General features: G+C 44.7%; 7 protein-coding genes across 7 annotated transcripts; 3 read left to right on the top strand and 4 right to left on the bottom strand.

Moving 5' to 3' along the window:
- Positions 1 to 490: 490 nt before the first annotated feature.
- AK88_00792 (uncharacterized protein) lies at positions 491 to 1,323 on the bottom strand (the record flags this gene model as incomplete). The annotated part of the gene is made up of 4 exons (XM_012478436.1): positions 491 to 598; positions 738 to 795; positions 960 to 1,045; positions 1,252 to 1,323. 4 exons carry the CDS (start codon positions 1,321 to 1,323, stop codon positions 491 to 493), a joined length of 324 nt encoding a protein of 107 aa, XP_012333859.1.
- A 565-nt stretch (positions 1,324 to 1,888) lies between these two features.
- Positions 1,889 to 3,762, top strand: AK88_00791 (50S ribosomal protein L4; the record flags this gene model as incomplete). Its single annotated transcript, XM_012478435.1, has 2 exons — positions 1,889 to 3,479; positions 3,614 to 3,762. The coding sequence occupies 2 exons, from the start codon at positions 1,889 to 1,891 to the stop codon at positions 3,760 to 3,762; spliced, it is 1,740 nt and encodes a 579-aa protein (XP_012333858.1).
- Positions 3,763 to 4,014: 252 nt separating this feature from the next.
- AK88_00790 (uncharacterized protein) lies at positions 4,015 to 4,740 on the bottom strand (the record flags this gene model as incomplete). Its single annotated transcript, XM_012478434.1, has 1 exon — positions 4,015 to 4,740. One exon carries the CDS (start codon positions 4,738 to 4,740, stop codon positions 4,015 to 4,017), a length of 726 nt encoding a protein of 241 aa, XP_012333857.1.
- Positions 4,741 to 5,865: 1,125 nt separating this feature from the next.
- AK88_00789 (uncharacterized protein) lies at positions 5,866 to 10,271 on the top strand (the record flags this gene model as incomplete). The annotated part of the gene is made up of 3 exons (XM_012478433.1): positions 5,866 to 9,309; positions 9,472 to 9,875; positions 10,115 to 10,271. 3 exons carry the CDS (start codon positions 5,866 to 5,868, stop codon positions 10,269 to 10,271), a joined length of 4,005 nt encoding a protein of 1,334 aa, XP_012333856.1.
- A 241-nt stretch (positions 10,272 to 10,512) lies between these two features.
- AK88_00788 (uncharacterized protein) lies at positions 10,513 to 11,004 on the bottom strand (the record flags this gene model as incomplete). The annotated part of the gene is made up of 2 exons (XM_012478432.1): positions 10,513 to 10,694; positions 10,935 to 11,004. 2 exons carry the CDS (start codon positions 11,002 to 11,004, stop codon positions 10,513 to 10,515), a joined length of 252 nt encoding a protein of 83 aa, XP_012333855.1.
- A 1,908-nt stretch (positions 11,005 to 12,912) lies between these two features.
- Positions 12,913 to 15,254, top strand: AK88_00787 (uncharacterized protein; the record flags this gene model as incomplete). Its single annotated transcript, XM_012478431.1, has 7 exons — positions 12,913 to 12,981; positions 13,170 to 13,626; positions 13,780 to 13,905; positions 14,068 to 14,541; positions 14,683 to 14,854; positions 14,953 to 15,028; positions 15,150 to 15,254. The coding sequence occupies 7 exons, from the start codon at positions 12,913 to 12,915 to the stop codon at positions 15,252 to 15,254; spliced, it is 1,479 nt and encodes a 492-aa protein (XP_012333854.1).
- A 68-nt stretch (positions 15,255 to 15,322) lies between these two features.
- Positions 15,323 to 16,408, bottom strand: AK88_00786 (uncharacterized protein; the record flags this gene model as incomplete). Its single annotated transcript, XM_012478430.1, has 5 exons — positions 15,323 to 15,370; positions 15,500 to 15,562; positions 15,674 to 15,739; positions 15,892 to 16,091; positions 16,201 to 16,408. 5 exons carry the CDS (start codon positions 16,406 to 16,408, stop codon positions 15,323 to 15,325), a joined length of 585 nt encoding a protein of 194 aa, XP_012333853.1.
- Positions 16,409 to 18,005: the final 1,597 nt, after the last annotated feature.

Raw genomic sequence — 18,005 nt, 5'->3', positions numbered from 1 at the left:
TGTGTGCAGTTTTTTTTTTTTTTCTTTTTTTTAGTTCACCAGACTTGTGTTGTTATGTGTGCCACAAAATACACAAACACACGTCCCCACATATATCCATGTGCATGTTTTTTTTTTTTTTTTTTTTCATTCGAATATAATCCTAATCGTCCTTTTTACCATTTCGTGTGTGCTTCCCTTCTTTATCTTTCCTTTTTTTTTTTTTTTTTTTTTTTTTTTTTTTTTTTTTTTTTTTTTGTTATATTAAACAAAACAGGTGTTAATTTAAATATATGTTCAGGCATACTTGTGGCAGGCACTTTGAGGCGCCCCTTCAATTTGATTTACACTTGATGGGAAACCCCCATTTGGAATGCAACGAAGAAGAAAGAAAATATATATATATATAAAGGAAACGTTGATGGGATGTTGTAAATGCTAATAAAAGCTTCGAAGGTGTGCTCCCCTGTTTTCCCACTTTCATGTGGTATTTTTTTTTTTTTTTTTTTTTTCAATCATGTAAGGATCTGTTCATTTCTTCATTAAGGACTGCATTCTGCTCTTTGACCTTTTTGGCTTTTTCCAAGTAGAGGGAGAAGTAGCTGTCCAGTCGCGGCATCTACATGGAGGGACGAGAAGTTTTCGTTGTCTGCTGGTGTATTGTGATGGCATGTGTTTGTACAGAACAGCATGTACATATGCATGTGTTGGGGGGACCCTCCTTTGCTCGCACAGTCCCGTGTGCATAAGCGCATTACCAGCTTTTCCAAATTCAGGACCTCCTCTTCGTTCATCCAAGTCAGCTTATGGTTTTGGCTGCGTCAAGTTTTAGGGTTAAAGGAGACGACATGTGTGAGTGGGCACAGGTTAAGTCCACCGTCACCACCTCTGCGCACAAGCGTTACGTTGGATAATCATGCGAAACATCTACATTTGGTAGTTTCGCTGAATCGTTTTTTTTCTTTTTCTTTCTCTCTCACTTGTCGACAAAGCATAGGAGCGGCTCGTCCTTCCCATCTTCATCCCTTTTGCCAATAAAAATGAAGCTCTTCTTCCCGGAGGGGAACTAACACAATGAGGCAGTGGGGAGGGGGTTGTTTACGGGCATGAAAATATAAAAGCGTTAATGTAGAATGTTCACGTGCATTGTCGCGATAGCAAACGAAGTGAATGATCTGTTTATGTGCCCATGCGTGTGTGTGTGTGTGTGTAGAGATGAAACATCGATATATGCAAACGCACAAAACGTCCTGCATACAAGCATGTGCTCACCTTTATGGTTTTTATTTTATTTTTTGGAGGCCAGTACATGAACCTTTTGTGAATTTGGAAAAGGCTCACCATGGTGTTGAGTGTCTGTCTCTTTACATTTGCCCCCGAATGACTGTGAACATGGCGCAGGTGTTTGTTCCTTCGCGGAGAGGCAGCGTGTTTCTTCTGTTACGCCATTTATCGTGTAAGTCGTAAAGGCTGAGTTTTACAAATGTATATATGTACGTGCATACGTTTGTATGCCCTTTGTACAAGCCGCTGCGTTTTAATCAAATTTGTTTTCAACTCGCTTGTACACTTTTGGCCATTCTGGCAATTTTGAAAATCCAAACTGGTGTGCGATGGCGGCCGCGCCCTAAATGAGCCTTGCTGTCGACGTTACTGTGAGTGGAGTTGCACTAGGCGGTTTCGCTCCACAGGTGCTGTGATTACGCAGAAAAAATAGCATTATATGGGTGGAAGGCGCTCCCACGTAACTCTTGCGCGACCACACGCACATGCTTATGTGCACATGTGCATATGCATACTCGTACGTATATACCAACGTGATTATTTTTTTTTTGTTGTTTTTCTTCCTGTTGTTGCCCTTTTTTTCGTTTTTTTTCCGTTTTTTCCCCTCTGCGAAAAACGCAGCACGATGTTTCTGAAACTGTGCCAGGGGGGCCTCGGCCGAAGGGTCGCGAAGACCGTGGCCCGGGCGGCCGAGCAAAGGCGAGAAGCGAGGACCTTCCGCTTTACAACGAAACTGAAGGAGTTGCACACACAAAATGAAGAAATGGCTAGCTGCCAAAAAAAAAAAAAAATTATGACCTGTTCAGGCGATTTAGTGGAAAAAGGAAAAAACGCAGACATCCATTTGGAGGGAATGGAACAACGACAGGAACGGTTTCATGTGGAGCGGACAAGGAATACCACCTGTGATGGTGCCGTGGACTATGTAGGGGAGGTCCCCGTGGGTGAAGAAGACACTTTTGATCGTGTTAACGAAAAAGCGGTATCAGAAGAATACAAATTCATCTTCGACAGACCGAAGCACCTTGCACACGTAGATGACGAGCCAGTGGTGAGGAGACCAGGATGCATAATAGATATAAAAACTCTGTTAAGAAACAATTGGACCTTTCCAGCGGTGGGTTTTAATAGCAAGTTAGAAATTCCTATTTACAAATTTGAATGTGGCCCTGATGACGAAAACATAAAATATGTGAGTGTGCCGAATGACATATTCGGGTTGCCCATCAGGCCGGATATACTACACAAGTGTTATTATTTTTACAGAACTGCCCTGGCAGGGTACACAGAGCGAATGCAACTGTACAAATGGGAGTGGCCAGGCAGCACGAAAAAGTATCGAAGTCAAAAAAAAAGTGGAAAAGCAAGAATGAATTGGAGAAAAACGTGTGGGCGGTATTTGGGAGTAAAAAACCATCCCCTCAGGCCATTCGACCAGAGGACCAAAATAAACAGAAAACTTTTGTGGAAGGGAATGAAAATTATTTTATCAGCCAAATTTGCACAGGACCAAATAAAAGTCGTGGACAATTTTTTAATCAAATCCCACAAAACGAAATATGCTGTGAAATATTTAAGAAATATTTTGGGGAACAACTGCAACAGCGCCTTGCTTGTCCATGAAGGCAAAACGGATGTTAATGACAATTTTTTTTGGGCGTGTGCAAATATAGCTAGCGTTAAAAGGGAAAATGTTCAGGGCGTAAATATTTATAATTTGTTGAAATATCGGTATGTTGTCTTCACATATAAAGCATTACAAAATTTAATTTACGAATTGAAAACGTATCCACACAAAATGAAGTGGCTTCCTACCTGTGCTACTCCAGACAATTCTGTGGCGCCCATACCAGAGAAGGTTAAGAATTGGGACATAACTTGGAAGGAAAAGAAAAGGAGAAATAATTTCGCCTTTTTCGATAAAGAGGCTTTAAAAAAAAATATAGAAGAGTGGAAATGGAGTAGTGATTTGAAGGGTGCTCTCAAGGTTAAGAAGAAAGACCCCTACAAGAATTTCATATTGACAAAATTTTCCTGCAATGAGCCTCTGCCTGAATTTGTTAAATATGAGTACCTCTTTAATGTTGAGGACTCTGTGGACGGCGCGCACGGGGACGTTGCCACGGATGTGGGGGGCATCCTGGAGGAAATGCTGAACGACGACGACTACTTGGAGGGACGCTCGGCGTTGTCCGCTCTCGGGCTGGGAGCAGCCGGTAGGAATTATTTGAAATGTGATTAAGCGGCGTTGACATGGTTCAGCTGTACAGGCTCATTTGCGTTGCGCGTGCATTTTTGCGTTTCTCTGTCACCCCCCCCTCATGTGCGCACCCCTCCTTCACCTTTTTAGAAAACGACCGAGGAGAAATGGGCGAAGAAGCAGCCCACGACGAGGACAGTGACGACAACAGTGACGACAACAGTCATGATAACTGCGATGGTGACGACGATGGAGACCATGCGGAGTACCCCGATGAGGAGCTCCCCCCGCGCGAATAGAGAAGCGCACAGAGAAGAGTAGAGAACAAAACGGCCACACCTACACGACGAGACAGGTAAAAGGCGTAATACGGCGATGCCGCAAAAAGGACATGCCAACTGACTGGCAGCACGGCGATAACTTCCACCCCACGCGTGCTCAAATGTTCCATCATTTCCGGACGGGGGTACACACCGCAAGAAGTCTACAAGGAGAAACGTGAAAAAAAAAAAAAAAAAAAAAAAACACACACACATACACATACAAGCACGCTACAGCGCGGTCAGCTTTCTCTTCCGTTTGGGACTGGCTCCCTCCTCATCGTCCGCAATGGCACGAGTGGCGGAGAAATTGTCCTGCACAAAATTTATATATGAATAAATACGAAGTAGGCTTAACTTCATCTTGTCGATGGCAATCTGCCGTCTCTTCAGTTGGACCTTCAAAATGTTAATAACATTATTAACACTCTGGTAGTATCTCAACTTGGCCAGAATGTGAAATAAATTTACGTGGACCTTAATGAGTATTTTTATTTTCGTCTTATCATCTCGTCTGTTATTTACAATGTCTTCAAACAGTTCAAAAAAGGATTCTTTATATTTTTTAAAAAGCTTAATAAATTCATTTTTCAAATTTTTGTGCTCAGCATATAACAACTCGTCACTCTCTAAGTCTTCTACTCTTCTTTGCACTTGGTGGTTAATACCAAATACGTTATAATTAGTTCTGAGGGGCACTGGCGGGGGTCTCCCCATGAGTAGTTGGCACGTGTGCTTATTATACTTTTCATTTCCATCCGTTTGGTCCTGCACATGGGCATTCTCCGTAATGTCATAAATTTGGTATTGCTCCTTTATGCTGCTTAAGAAGTGGCCGCTCTGTGCGTGATGTCCCCATTCCGTATCTTCCACTTGGCCCACCTCGTCACCCACATCTACATACTCTTGGAAGTAGTACGGTGGCGGGGGGTAGCCTGACACGTACTTATCCGCCATGGCTTCGTGCGTGAAAGGGATGGGCCGGGGGGGGGGGGCCTCGAGACCAAGCAGGGGGGAACAAAAAAAAAACAACACAACAAAACTTTGGGCGAATTACTCCAGTGAAAAGGGAAAAAAAAAAAAAAAAAAAAAAAAAAAAAATTCCTTTTTAAACAATTCTGCTGGGTGTACAGAAAAGTTAAGCGGCACACCACAAAAAAGAGGTCGAGATTAGGAATGTGCTGTTAATGAGGCACCGCAATGTATATTTTAAATAATTATAAATTGCTCATGTGGGGGCCAGCACACCGCGCAACGTTGCAAAAAGGGTCATAACTCATCCCTCTTCCCCCTTCACAGTTGTATCCTCCGGGAGGTCTCTCCCTAACGCCACATACTGCTGAGCGTAAGCACCCGAGTCAAAATGTCCCCCAGAGTGTTTTTTCTTACCCGCGGTCTACTGCTATGCCAATGTAACGAGATTGCTGTGAACCCCCGAGTGGATCTCTCCCACCTGTAAGACGTCATGTAATGTTGAAGGTGTAGGACGGGATGACGCACCTGTTTTTATGGGCTGCACGAAATTCTATGAGGAGGGAGAAGTCGCCTTCAATTGTTGCTGTGCCAATCGGGACCCTTATCTACAATGTGTAGAAGCGAACTGAGCCGAATAAGCTGTGGCATCTTGCACGTGTTTGCAAAACGTAACCAAAGCTTCCTTTTCTTGAAGAGGATTAACAAGCGGTACTTATTCGTAACGGAGTCCATGATCATATGGGTGGCGTTTCTATAAAGAGCATTTCTCTCCCCCTCATTTGCAATGCGCATTGTTGTGGTGATGAGAAGTGCTTTGAACGGGTAACACACGAGGGATATATACGCCTTTCCCCTGTTTAACCTGCCTTTTTTTGTGAAAGCGGCAATGGTATTATCCTTTTAAATAACACCCTACCAGTTGGAAGGATATTTCCTGGACGTACTTTTTTTTCTGAAGGGGTCCTTATGGACCGGTGTAGGAGAGTAACTTATCTGGTAGTTGGGGGGAGGGGCTCACCGTCCACTTGTGTTGCACCCACAACAGGTACTGCACGTTGTTGAAGCGTACGCGACACTACTCTACATTCATGAACCGTGCACGAGAGAATGACCCAACAGTCGGTTGGTTCGCCCCGCCGTCGGCTGGACCTACACAAGGAGCTGACCTTCCAAAGGGAAATCATGAAACTGCGAAAGGCATTTCTAAATGTATACACCTTGGAGCTATTTTATAAAAAAAACTTAAAAATAAAAAATGAATACTTGAACATGATAAAAAGAAGGGATAGGGAGGAAGGAGAAAGGAATCCTCGTGGAAGGACGATGCGACAAAGGGTAAGGTGTATTAACCGCAAGTTTTTGAAGGCACATCAAATGAAGGGACAGCATTACCATGAGGAGGGAGTGGAGCTAAAGAGACAAGTCTGTTTCCTCGAGAAGGAAATTATGAACAGGTTTCTCTTCAGCTTGCACATTGATCAGTCTAACTTTTCATTTGACGCGAATGACACTTATCTTTATTGGTTGTTTGTCCGGTTCGTGCGGCGCGTCCATGTTGGTTCGCGGAAGGGAAACACGATTGGTTGTATGAATGACCACACAAAGGACACTGCTCCCCTTTTCTGCGACGCCCGATACGTTAAGCAATTTTGTGCATTCATCGCACCACTTGTGAAGCGGCACAGGGCGAATCCCCATTTCACATTTCTACAGCAGTATGTGCAGAGATTGGACTTTGCCCCCAGGAGAAAGACGAGGCACAGGGGGAGGGAAAAAAACTCCTCATGGGGAACGTCCCTCCGTTACCACAGCATGCACGTTGGCAATCACAAACATGGTCATCACCAAAAAGGGAATTGCAAACGTATGAGGAGTAGCAGCAGCAAAATTTCTTCACACTGCATGATGACGCTCTCCATTTGTCCACAACACCCCACGTATAATTTGTCCCTGCACAGGAAGAGCACAAGATCATCCCCCCTCAGTGTACATAGAGTTAGCCTCAAATTCAGGACGCACCAACTGAAAGTGAACGTGGCAAAAGTCAAGCACGCCGTTGGAAAATATATTCTGGGCCAGTTATATGAAAATTCATTAAATTCCATTTTCAGCTCCCTGGTGAGTAAAAGCAGTCAATTTAAATGCAACTTGTTGGGGGCGGGCACTTCTAGCGATTGCCATTGTTGTGGGGAGGAGGCGGTCTTCTCGGGGGCCAAGTCCCACTTGGAAGAAAGCTCTTGTGACACGAGTGAACCGACCCACAGTGCCATTGTGCAATGTCTGCAGGTGTTTTTCACACCAGTGCATGAATATAGTAGTGTGAAGACAAGGGACGAGTTAATTTTGCTCCTAAATAATTTCCGCAACGTGCTGGAGGAAGACGTGAGGAAGCTGCTCCACATGACCGCCGTGAATATTTCTCCCCTGTGTGAGCATCTGCCCCTTGGGTACCTCTTCCCTGTGTTTCTTTTTTATTTCCTTTTTTTAAACATCCCCTTGGGGAGTTGTAAAATGGGAGTAGGTCATTTGTCCTGCTCGTTTGAAGCAACTACTCCGAAGCAATGCAATATTGAAGAAGACGAAACTCATAATGTTGAGTATGCAGACCGATGTAGTGATGACCCCCCCAGGTGTCTCCTCTGTTTGTACGAAGCATTAAGGAGGAACAAAAATATGACCCCACTGCAGAAAAAAAAATGGTTAGTCTTCTTCGTGTTGGATAGCTTGAGGAAAAGTTACGTCAAGCCTGTCGACCAGGAGGAATCCATTTTGAGTCTTTACTTTAACAGCGTCGTGAACAGTGCGTGTATGCCCCGCGAGGGGGAATTGAAGCGTATATTATATAAAGAGGGAAAACGAGATGAAGGAACCCATCACCACTCTCCCCTTTGCTACTATCCATGGAGGAGACATAACACTCGGAAGCGGCGCAAAGTGAGGGAGGGGGAAGAAATGAACTCGGTTAAGACGGAGAAGTGGCCCAGGCGCCACAACGTCGAGCGCATTTTCCAACGTTGCTTCGAACGGTTAAACAGGACGGAATCCTTTTTAGGCCACCTCGATCAGTTCATAAATCCCAAGGGGAGTAATCCCCTTAATGTAGACTGCCAAAAGGGGAAAAAAAAAAAAATATATATCACGTGCAATTGTGCTATGTATTCACCTCCATGCGAATTGTATTGTGTGCCACCACCAAGTGGGAGAGGAGGCCAATCGGTCAGGTGGCTCTTCGGAGGAAACACAGCAAAGGAGAACAACTCTTCAAACCGGATTAGCAAAAAAGGGGGTGTAAATAGTACAGTAAAAAAAACGCACCCACTAGGTTTATCCAATCAGTTACAAGACAAACAAGGAGTCCTCCCCCAGGCTACCCTTTTACATGAATACCTGCTTAGTGAAGAGAAAATATTCTTAGACAATTTGAAGGCATTCTTACGTCCCTTATTGAATGCCTTATATAAAAAGAGCATCGTGCGTATGAACATGTATTTTTATTTGTGCATGGTCCACTCGTTTCTTACACTTCGAAGGGCGGGCATCTCACCAAAGTGCATGAGTCGTAAGGGAAGAGAAGCGTTATACGCGACGACACACACAGTGACGTCCACTACACGTATAAGAAGACATCTCTCCGGAGAATACCAACGGGGACGTCCTTGCAAACCCGTTGAGGATTACCTCGCATGGAAGTTCGATCGAGCTGTGTACCTGCTATGCACACGCAGTGGAAGCAGTGCAATCGCAAAGAGGAGGCTAAGGGGAACCACCTCGTATATGCAAAACTGTGTGAAGAACATCAACGTGAGGCTGCTCCTGTTGGTGTATCGAATGGCCAACGCGGCGGATGTGCAAACCTTTGGTGGGGTCACCACGCACGTGAGCAGAGGATCCAATCTCGCCCTCCACAGAAGAAGCAACACACTTGCCCAAACGATAAGTAGAGCAGCATGCGGCAAAATAAACACAAAAAGGCAGCGCAGGAAGAATGTCCGTCCATACATACGCATGTTGCTTAAAAGTGCACCGATTCAAAACTACAATATGTATGAACACTTGCAAGGAGACTGTTTCTACATTCAGAGAAAAAATGATTTCGTTATTTTTAATTTAAGATCCAAAGAGGGGGAGAAAAACGGGGGTGATTCTCCAAATGTGTACTACCCATTTAACGGGACCAATTATTTCGTTCATCAAAAGGACTACAGGACAAGGAGGACATATAAAATAAAGTGCGTAAATGTGTGTCTGCTATTTTATAGGTACTGCTTTTTTTTTTATACGAGAAATCCTCTTGTGTTTTCGTTCCTCCTTAACCGTGTGTTTTGCGTCTGCGCTGGGTGCTTGGGTAGGTACCTGGTGCTGGACAGGGTTGCCAATTCCGGCACCCCCCACTCGGAAGACGCAACAACTCATGACTGTTTTTACAAGCAAATCGGGATGCTCATAAAAAACCGAAAGAACATTTTCGTGCGTTACTTCAACTTTCTGGTTCTCTTCCTCATCATGCGATACCACACATTGATTGGAAGTGTCCGCCACTCGGGGTTGCAGGTACGTCGGGTGAGAGTTATAACGGATTGGGGGGGATGCATACGTGCGCGTCCTTCCTCAGTAAATTTCCCCCCAGCATGCTCACATAAGCGTATACATACATGCACATATGTATATATATATACACACACATACCCCTTCTCTGTCCTCCCCCCTCGGAAGAGCTGCGTGCCGAAGCGCATAATGACCCTGCTGCGAAGAAAGCTGAACATCAAACGGGAGTGCTTCTCCTCCCCCCTGAACGCAATTTTGCCATCCTACTGCTCCTTCTTCCCAGACATTGATACATTTTTCGGGAGCTCGGGTAACTTCTTTGAGTTTCCTTTGCGCAGCGGAGCTTACGAAGTGAACCCCCCGTTCGATGTGTACCTAATTAACCAAGTGATCGTGTACATTTTGCACCACTTAAATAAGGAGGAGCACGAGCTGACGTTTTTTCTGGTTATCCCGATGCTGCAAGACAAGAATTACCTTTTCGAGTTGCTCTTTGGGTCTCCACACTTGTCCGCTCACTTTTTGTTGGCGAGAAATTCTTACACCTTTTCGACGAGACTGTTGGAGAGCAGGTCGGTCCGGAGCAAAAAAAAATGGGAAACCAGGAAATAGAAAGAGAACTACAGCCTATCTGCGCGAAATAGAACTTCATGAAAGGGAAAACCCCGGCTTGCACACACATGCTTATGCTTTCTGTTTTTTCTTTTTCTTTTTTTTTTTTTTTTTTCATCACCTGGCCTGTTCAGGTGGTCAGGCAAGTTTTCCCCTTTTTTGCACACAATATTAGCTATTTTTTTTTTTTTTTTTGCAGGGAAGAAGAGTACATTTCTACATGCGACTGCTGCGTTTTTATTTTGCAAAATGAAAAGGCAAAAATTCAAAAGGGGTTAATTAACAAGAAGGTTGTGTTGAAAATAAAGAAGAAATGGGAAAATCTGAGTCACATTAAACAAAAAAAAAAGGAATAAGCTGGACGGATGGGTGGACACGTCCTGATGAGAAAGCGACTCATCATAGGGATTCACTACATGCGTGTAAAAAAAATTAGAGAATTGGTATATACAATGAGATGTCCCAACTTGTGTTTGTACGGGGGGAGGCGAAGCAATGGATATGAACATATAACTACACTTGTGCAGGCGGTACGCAATTTACAAGTGTACCTCTTCGCCATCTTCTTCCTCCCCCACGCACTACCTAACCGTGCCGTTATTTAATGTCAACTCTGTCCAGGCATTCCCAGTAAGAAATGCTGTTGCCTCGGATGACGACAATGCCAATGTCAATTTGTTCCTCCTTCTTTATCTCGACCGTGTTGTCCAGAACTAAATTCATGAAGGTGTCGTAGCCCCTCAGCACTCCGACGATTTGTCTGTTTCCATTTAGGTACACTGCAAAAAGGGGATACAGAATGTGAAAGGACATGTTCATAAATAAAGGGCATAACCACTTTTTGGCGCGTGTGTTTGAGCCGAGAGGGGTGCGTCCTTTGCTAGCCACATTGGCATCCATATCTCGGCCAGTTTGTTTTGCTATTTTAATTTTTTCTTTTTTTCCATTGTTCCCTTTTTGACTTTCCCTCTTTTTGCACTCCGCCTCCAACCGGCGTGATTCCACAACAGCACACTTACCTTGCAGTCGCTTCTCCATGAACTTTCGGAAGTCCGACCCGGGACCTGCCTTCCCCACAGTAAGCGGCATGGTTCTGTTTTCTTCGGTCCGTATGAAAAGAAAAGAAGGAATACACGTATGCGCTGCTCTGTTCCCTGAACGGCCTTCTTAAAAAAGAGTTTTTCAAACGGGGGTATTCTCTGCTTTTTATACTGTTGCTATATCCCCTGTTGGAGTCACCTTATAGTAATCATCTGACCCACCCGTTGAGTAGTGGAAAAATGGATTACTCCAAAATTGTTACGTAAATGTTGTGTATCTGTGCATTTGCAATGTCGCGCGAGCGAAGTATATATATACTTATACATACGTATGAGAGCAGATCCCCAGTTTGTCGATTTGTTTCCTACGCCGCATGAATGGTTGACCAACTCATGTTCCCGTTTTTTTTTTTTTTTTTTTTTTTTTTTTTTCCAATCCGAACGTTCAATAGGGTTAGCTACATTTGTGTTTTTTTCTTTGTCGAGTTTTTCTGAGTGGGCTACTTTTTTTGTGGCGGAGGTGGCAATGGAAAAAAAAAAAAAAAAAAAAAAAAAAAAAAAAATATGCGGTGTAGAAATTATTCATAGAAGGGTTCACCTTCCTCCGACATAATACATACATATATCACCGTAGTGCTGCTTTGCACAAGAAAGGACCCAACAATTAAGGTAAATGTCCTCCACGTGCAGCTTTTAATTAGGGATTGTTTTTCTTTTTTTTAAGTGCTATATACTATGGTTGGTAGGCTTCATTTACATATGCATCCAGCCCCGTCAGTTAAGCTCATACCGGTGGACTCGAAAGAGGGGGAGTAAATCAACATCGGTGGGTACGACAGGGGGGTCATCACAACAGGAAAAAAGAAAAACGCGCAAAGAGGACATAACTTGAGGTCCACCTACCCCCCTTGGGTCCTCCCATTTTGGTATTTCAAAAAAGGCAAAAGGTTCCTCCGCATTGGGTAATATGTTGCCAACATAAGGAAAGCATTCAGGGGGGAGACACATGTTTGAAGTTGTTCTCTGAGGTGTTTTTCGTCCCTTCTCCTCTTCTTCCCCTTTTTTGTTACTACTGTTATAGCAGCTACTCCATACCAAGGGGTACACACGTAGACAGGCCTACACCCCGCCGGTGGAGCGCTCATCTGGTCGCGTCTGCTCTAAGGAGTGCATGCAAATCTGGTAACGCCGAATAGTTCCTCATTCCTCTCTACTTGTTAGCACGTTTTTATGTGTGACGCATTTGTCTGCCCCCCCCAGGGGTCTCTTCATTCACAACGTTAAGACGGCAAATCGTGAGAGGTTGGTAAACGCAAACAAGGCTGCTTTTCTTTTTATGCTCCCTAAGGAGCAGCAAATACCGTCCCACTTGGTAACACTAAGCGCTCATTTTGGTGATTTACATTTATGTGTGTAAATTTGAGGGAAACGGTGCACACGACATGGCGTTACTGCTTCATATGGTAGGGTGTATCTCCCCTAACAGCAACTCAGGACGTCCCTACGTGAAACGCTCACCAGAACGAATTGATGAACCCTGCATGGTGAGAAATGTCGAATATAAATTGCTTGATAATTCCCGCTGGTATTTTAAACCGTTGACAAGTTTTCAATTCCTGGTTCGCTGTTTTTTTTTTTTTTTTTTTTTTTTTCTCCCCCCTTTGGCTGTCTTTTTCACGCACGTTATATTATTATGACCTAACAGGGGAAGAACATGTACATGCAAGCAATACGTAGTCGTAGAGTAAAAAAAAAAAAAAAAAAATGATCCACTTGGCCTTCCCAATATTTACTTAAACGCGGGATGGAAGTGCTATCCGTTGGATCGCATCCAAGTCAGTCACCCTCTCCGTCCTCACCTCCGTGTGCGCGGTGAAATTGGGCCCAAGGGGGCGAAAAAAAAAGGCAGTAGCTAAGAGGACCATATGAGTGGCACACTGGAGCGAACTTGAAAAAGATGAGTTACCTCCTGGACGACAAGAAAATTCTCCTCAAGGAACTGCTCATTCGGAATGAGGACATAAAGGTGAGGGGTAGCAAAATGGAGAGGCGCATTTTTTGTACCATGTGAAGAAGGCAGTAGAGAGAAAAAAAAAAAAACTGCGTTGTAAGACGGGAAGGGGCAACCGCATGGGTGACGAAGTAGTGGTAAGCCATACAATGTATACACACACAAACATATATATGTGTGTATGTGTGTGTGCCCCGCTGCAGAGGGAGAATGAAAACATCGAGCTGGAGAACCGAGCTTTTTTAAAACTGATTGAAAGTTACGAAGAGGAGACGAAGCTGCTCAAAGTACTGCCCTACATTCACCACGTGTGCACAAGTCTGTATGCCGTGGAGGATGAAATAAACTTCAGCCTAACACGACATGAGTTTGCATCTCACTTGAATAAGCTCCTTGATAAGGCGATAGAAAAATGTAAAAATGATTTAAAAAATATATTAACAAAGGCCGAGGTAGATGATGGGGGGTCTCCTAGTACTCTTTTGTCTGGGCAGCATGTAACGAAAGATAAACTCACAAACAGGGTGTACAACCTTGGCGTGGATGACATGGTTTGTGTTTCACGGGGGGGTAATGGAAGCGACACGTTAGTGCGGGAGGGATCTGAGGGGAAGGACCCACCAGGGGGGGCAACAACGGAGGAGGAGAAAGACCAAACAGGTACCTCTCCCACATGAGTCCTCTGAAGGGAATAAACGAAAGGGAGGTCTCCCCATCGTGTTGGCTGATCTCGTATATCGTTCACACCATCTTCATCCGCATCGTTCGCTTCACTTGTGTTATTCGCCTTCCTCCCCCCATTTGTCCTCCCAGCGGAAGAGTCCCCCGCATCGCCCTGCCAGACGAACGAGAAAAACATTTGTCTTCACTGGCAGAGGGAGGAGTCCACGAACGAATTTTACTCCATTCAGTCGTTCGAGGCGCATGAGGACATGCAGAGTGAGTTCCTGCGCAAGGGAAGGAGGCAAGGCCCGTCACGGAAACGGGTTGCACAGTCGACGAGGAAATGTGCAACGGGGCTGTTCCTGTTGTTGTCTTCCCTCTCGCTTCTATCCCTGCTTTGCCCTCTTTTACGCCCTCGCCCCCCCCTCCCCTCCGCAGGGAGTCACCTGAACCTGGCCGAGAAGCAGCAGCTGACGATGAACGAGATACAAAAGTTAAAAGGACAGATAAAAAAAAATACCATTTATTACGACAATGCAAAAACGGTGATCAGCTCGATGATCACTCAGTGTAAAATTCTTCTCTTCGAGCTAGACGAAGATATAAAAAGTTATAACACATGGAGGGACAGAATGAAAAGTGATACATACATAATGAAACGGAAGCATTGTTTAAGTGAATTTTTTAATGAGCTCGTTCAGAAGCATCGAGGCAAAGTTGGGGAAGCCAAAAAGACAAACAGCACTCTTCTAAATCTGTATAAGAAAAAGTTTGCTCATATGAATTATATAATCACCATTAATGAAAATATTGACAGCGTTGACTTCAGGTACCTGCATGTGCTCATTCACAATCTGAAGCTGCACTACGACAGGCTCATGCGGGAACACGAGGACAGCTACTCCTGCCTAAGTATGGGGCTAAGCGGGGACTCACACGCGCGTATTGTAGCGTGCCATCGCCGTCACCAGACCTACTATGCGATGCACCTGCTACGCGATGCAGCGACGTCGAAATAGACCCACCCGCTTTACCCTTTGTAACCCATCACAGGGAAGCTCCTGAACGAACTAAGACAGACGCACAATACAATTGAAGAACACGAGGGGAGGAAAAAAGAAATGCAGACCATCATTGAAAAGAACAACAGCACGCTGAACGACATGAACAAAATGATAATCGACCTGACCAACAAGATTGACTCGACTAACAGCGTGTCGAATAAGTAAAGCAGAGGGGGGTGCCGCGCGGTCTCTTTGGTGACCCACTATGCATACGCCCACTCATTACCCCCTTTTTATTTTCCTCTCACACCGCGCGCAGAATGAACCAGTACGAGCACGTCGGCGCCATGGGCAGCAACTCCGTCCTGCAGTGCATCCAGCTGAACAAAGACATCGTAAGGGACGCCCCAAGAGCCATTCCCTCTTCCATCACGGATGTCAGTCCGCCAATGTGCTAGCCAATTTATTTATGTGTTTATTTTTTTTTTTTTTCCCCCTTTTAACCCCACACTGCAGCACAATGTGCAGAAAAAAATAAAGTCTTACGAAAGAAAAATTGACATTATAGAAAATGTAAAGGTTAAGTCGAAGGATGGGAAGAGGGATGGGACAAAAGGTTAAAATGAAAAAGGGAGTTATATATCTTCACACCGTGATATTTTTTTTTTTTTTTTTTTTTTTTTTTGCGCTCAAACAAATTCAACGGTCAGGGCGTCATTTCTCTGTTTCTCCGTGATCTGCATTTTGTGGGGGGGGGAGATATGCATGCGTCTGCACACGTGTCCTCACGTGTGCTTCCTTTGTGGCACTGATGAGCCATCACAGGGATATTTTTCTCCCTTTTTTTTTTTTTTTTCTTTTTTTACCGTCTCGTTGTCCACAACCTTGAGCTGGGGTAGCTTTTTTAAAATCACCAACTTCATATACTCCTGCACAGTTTGGTGGGAAAGCGGGAAGAAGCACGAAAGTGTTTTATGGCTTGCCTGGTGAAACGAGAGAGGCCAAGTAAAAACTGCCTATGTAGATAATGTATATGTTACGTTTGTCTTTCCGTCGTATAAGGGGTTCCCCTTGAGTCCTAACTCGGCCAGTTCTGGCAACGCGCTCTTCAAAGGGGGGGGGGAAAAAATAGTAAAAAGGCATGCACACAGTACAGTAGAAAAAAATGGACAGCGCGACGATACTTCGTAACTGAGTCACTTGGCCGCTTCGCCACTTCGCTAGCGCGATGCAGGGGAAGGGCCCTGCACAGACTCACCAGCTTGTCGACCTCCTCGATGTTTTTTATTTTATTGTGGAACAAGTAGAGCACTTGAAGCTTCTTAAGGGAGTGGAGGTTGTCGAGCTTGTCGATGCTGTTGTAGGACATCCACAGCTGCTTGAGCGTGCCACTGATGTCTTCAAGGAATTGAAATTTCTTAATGCAGTTTCTTCCGAGCGAGAGGATTTCAATATTTTCTGCGGCGTGGCGGGGGTGGCGGCAGTTACGGACAGCAGCACATGGGCAAATTGGCAGACTCAGCAACCACGTGACAACGACTGTGCGGCCGCTTCACCACACACTTACTCAGACCCGACATGGGGATTAGCTTTTCAATTCGGTTGGTCGACAAGGACAGGCGCTTGCACTTCTCCAGTGAGTTGATGCTATTGTCTAGTTTTTCAATTAGAGGAATGTGGCAAATGAAACTCACTTCTTCCTCTTCACTAATTTTTCTGCCTGCCAGGGGGGAAGAACAGTGCTCATTGGGGGAGGTGCACAGGGTTGACCACATGCGTCGTCATGACGCGGTGAACAACGTTGGCGTAGCTCTCCATCTTGTTAGCACTGTCCATGCCACCCTCATCTTATGCTTTCACCGAGCCGCTTGTTTTTTTTTTTTTTTTTTTTCCCGTCTTGCCATTTTTCTGTTCCCAGTTTTTGATGCACTGGGAAATGGTGACTTCCTTGGCCATCGCTTTACTCATTTAGAGATGGGTTGTTTGGGCAAAAAGGGTTGAGTTTTTATTTTTTCTTTTTTCTTCTTTTTTTCCTTTTTTGCACGTATGAGGGTGTAGACGCGCTGTCCGAGATGCCGACGCTGGCGTGGTTAACACATGCTGGCAGGGCTGCCGTTGATACGCGAGTTGGACATTTCACAGGGTTGAAGTTTACAGAAGACTTCGCAAGGCTCACCCAGGAAGAGAAGACCCAGTGATATACGAACGCGCAAGGGAGTGTCCAATTTGTGTGCGCACGTGGAATAGTCTCCAACGCTGCTGCATACCGCGTAGGGGTGAATTTTTTTTTTTTTTTTTTTTTTTTTCCCTCCCCTGTTTGCTTCTCCTCAATGTCTACCTTTTATGTGATGATGTAATCATTACTGGAGATGCAAATCCATACCGAAGGTGATATATTTATTTTTTTTTTTTCCGTTTTGACTGCCCCAATGGACAGTCGAATGGACGTTTCTCCTTTTTCGACGGAGCCACTGTGTGGTGATTTTTCTCACTCCGCAAAAGTAGGTATGGAAGTGTGTGCAAAGTGTACGTTCGGGTAGGAACGGATGTATTAAATGCGGGAACAGGCGCTGGCCAAAAGGCTTCGCTACAAAAGTTAAAACTTTCTCATGCTGACCGTTCAGCTAGCGGGAATTACTCACCCGGCAAATGATGGAAACGGAGTAGCGATGGAACAGTGGACGTGGGTTTTGATCCCCCGCCGGAGATGAACGCATAACATCGCAATGGATTAAATGTTGCTTTGTTAAATATTTTTTTGTCCCCCTTTTGAATTATCATCAGTGGGGAAGTTGCTCCAAATGTGAGCTGACCAGTCAGGTAAAAAAAGAGAAAAAAAAAAAAAAAAAAAAAAGACGCATACGGGGGAGGAATATTGTACCGGTTCTCCTGTCCAAGTTAATGTGAGTACGTCCTGTTGTCACACAAATAGGGACCTTTCGCGTTTTACGTGGTATCCATGTGATGGCTACGTCAAAAGGGCGTACATGCGACCCGTTCGCTTGTGCGCCCTGACCACCCACGTCCAACAGGTGTCCGAAGGGAAGGCGACGTCTATGGTCATGGAGTCACCTCTCCCTCTTCACGTTAGCAGAAGAGTACACATGTGCGAACACCTGCCTCGTTCAAACCCACGAGCTTGTCAACAGTGCAGAGGAGGGGACAATGCAACACATGTCCAACGGATGTGTTCCTGTCCTTTATTTTCTTTTTCTTTTTTTTTTCCAGGGCGTTTTGGTTCATGTCTCCTTTGCTTTTATTTTTTCCCCCTTAGAAAATATGTTGCAAGTTGTTATCGCGTTTGCATTTTCTACTAACAGGTTGATCCTTTCTTGCTATATTGCATTGGGCGCTCTTTTTTTTTTTTTTTTT

This window comes from Plasmodium fragile (genome assembly GCF_000956335.1).
Source record: "Plasmodium fragile strain nilgiri unplaced genomic scaffold supercont1.6, whole genome shotgun sequence".
Lineage (NCBI taxonomy): Eukaryota > Apicomplexa > Aconoidasida > Haemosporida > Plasmodiidae > Plasmodium > Plasmodium fragile.
The sequence above is the reverse complement of the archived record's forward strand: the minus strand, read 5'-3'. Positions and strand labels throughout refer to the sequence as shown.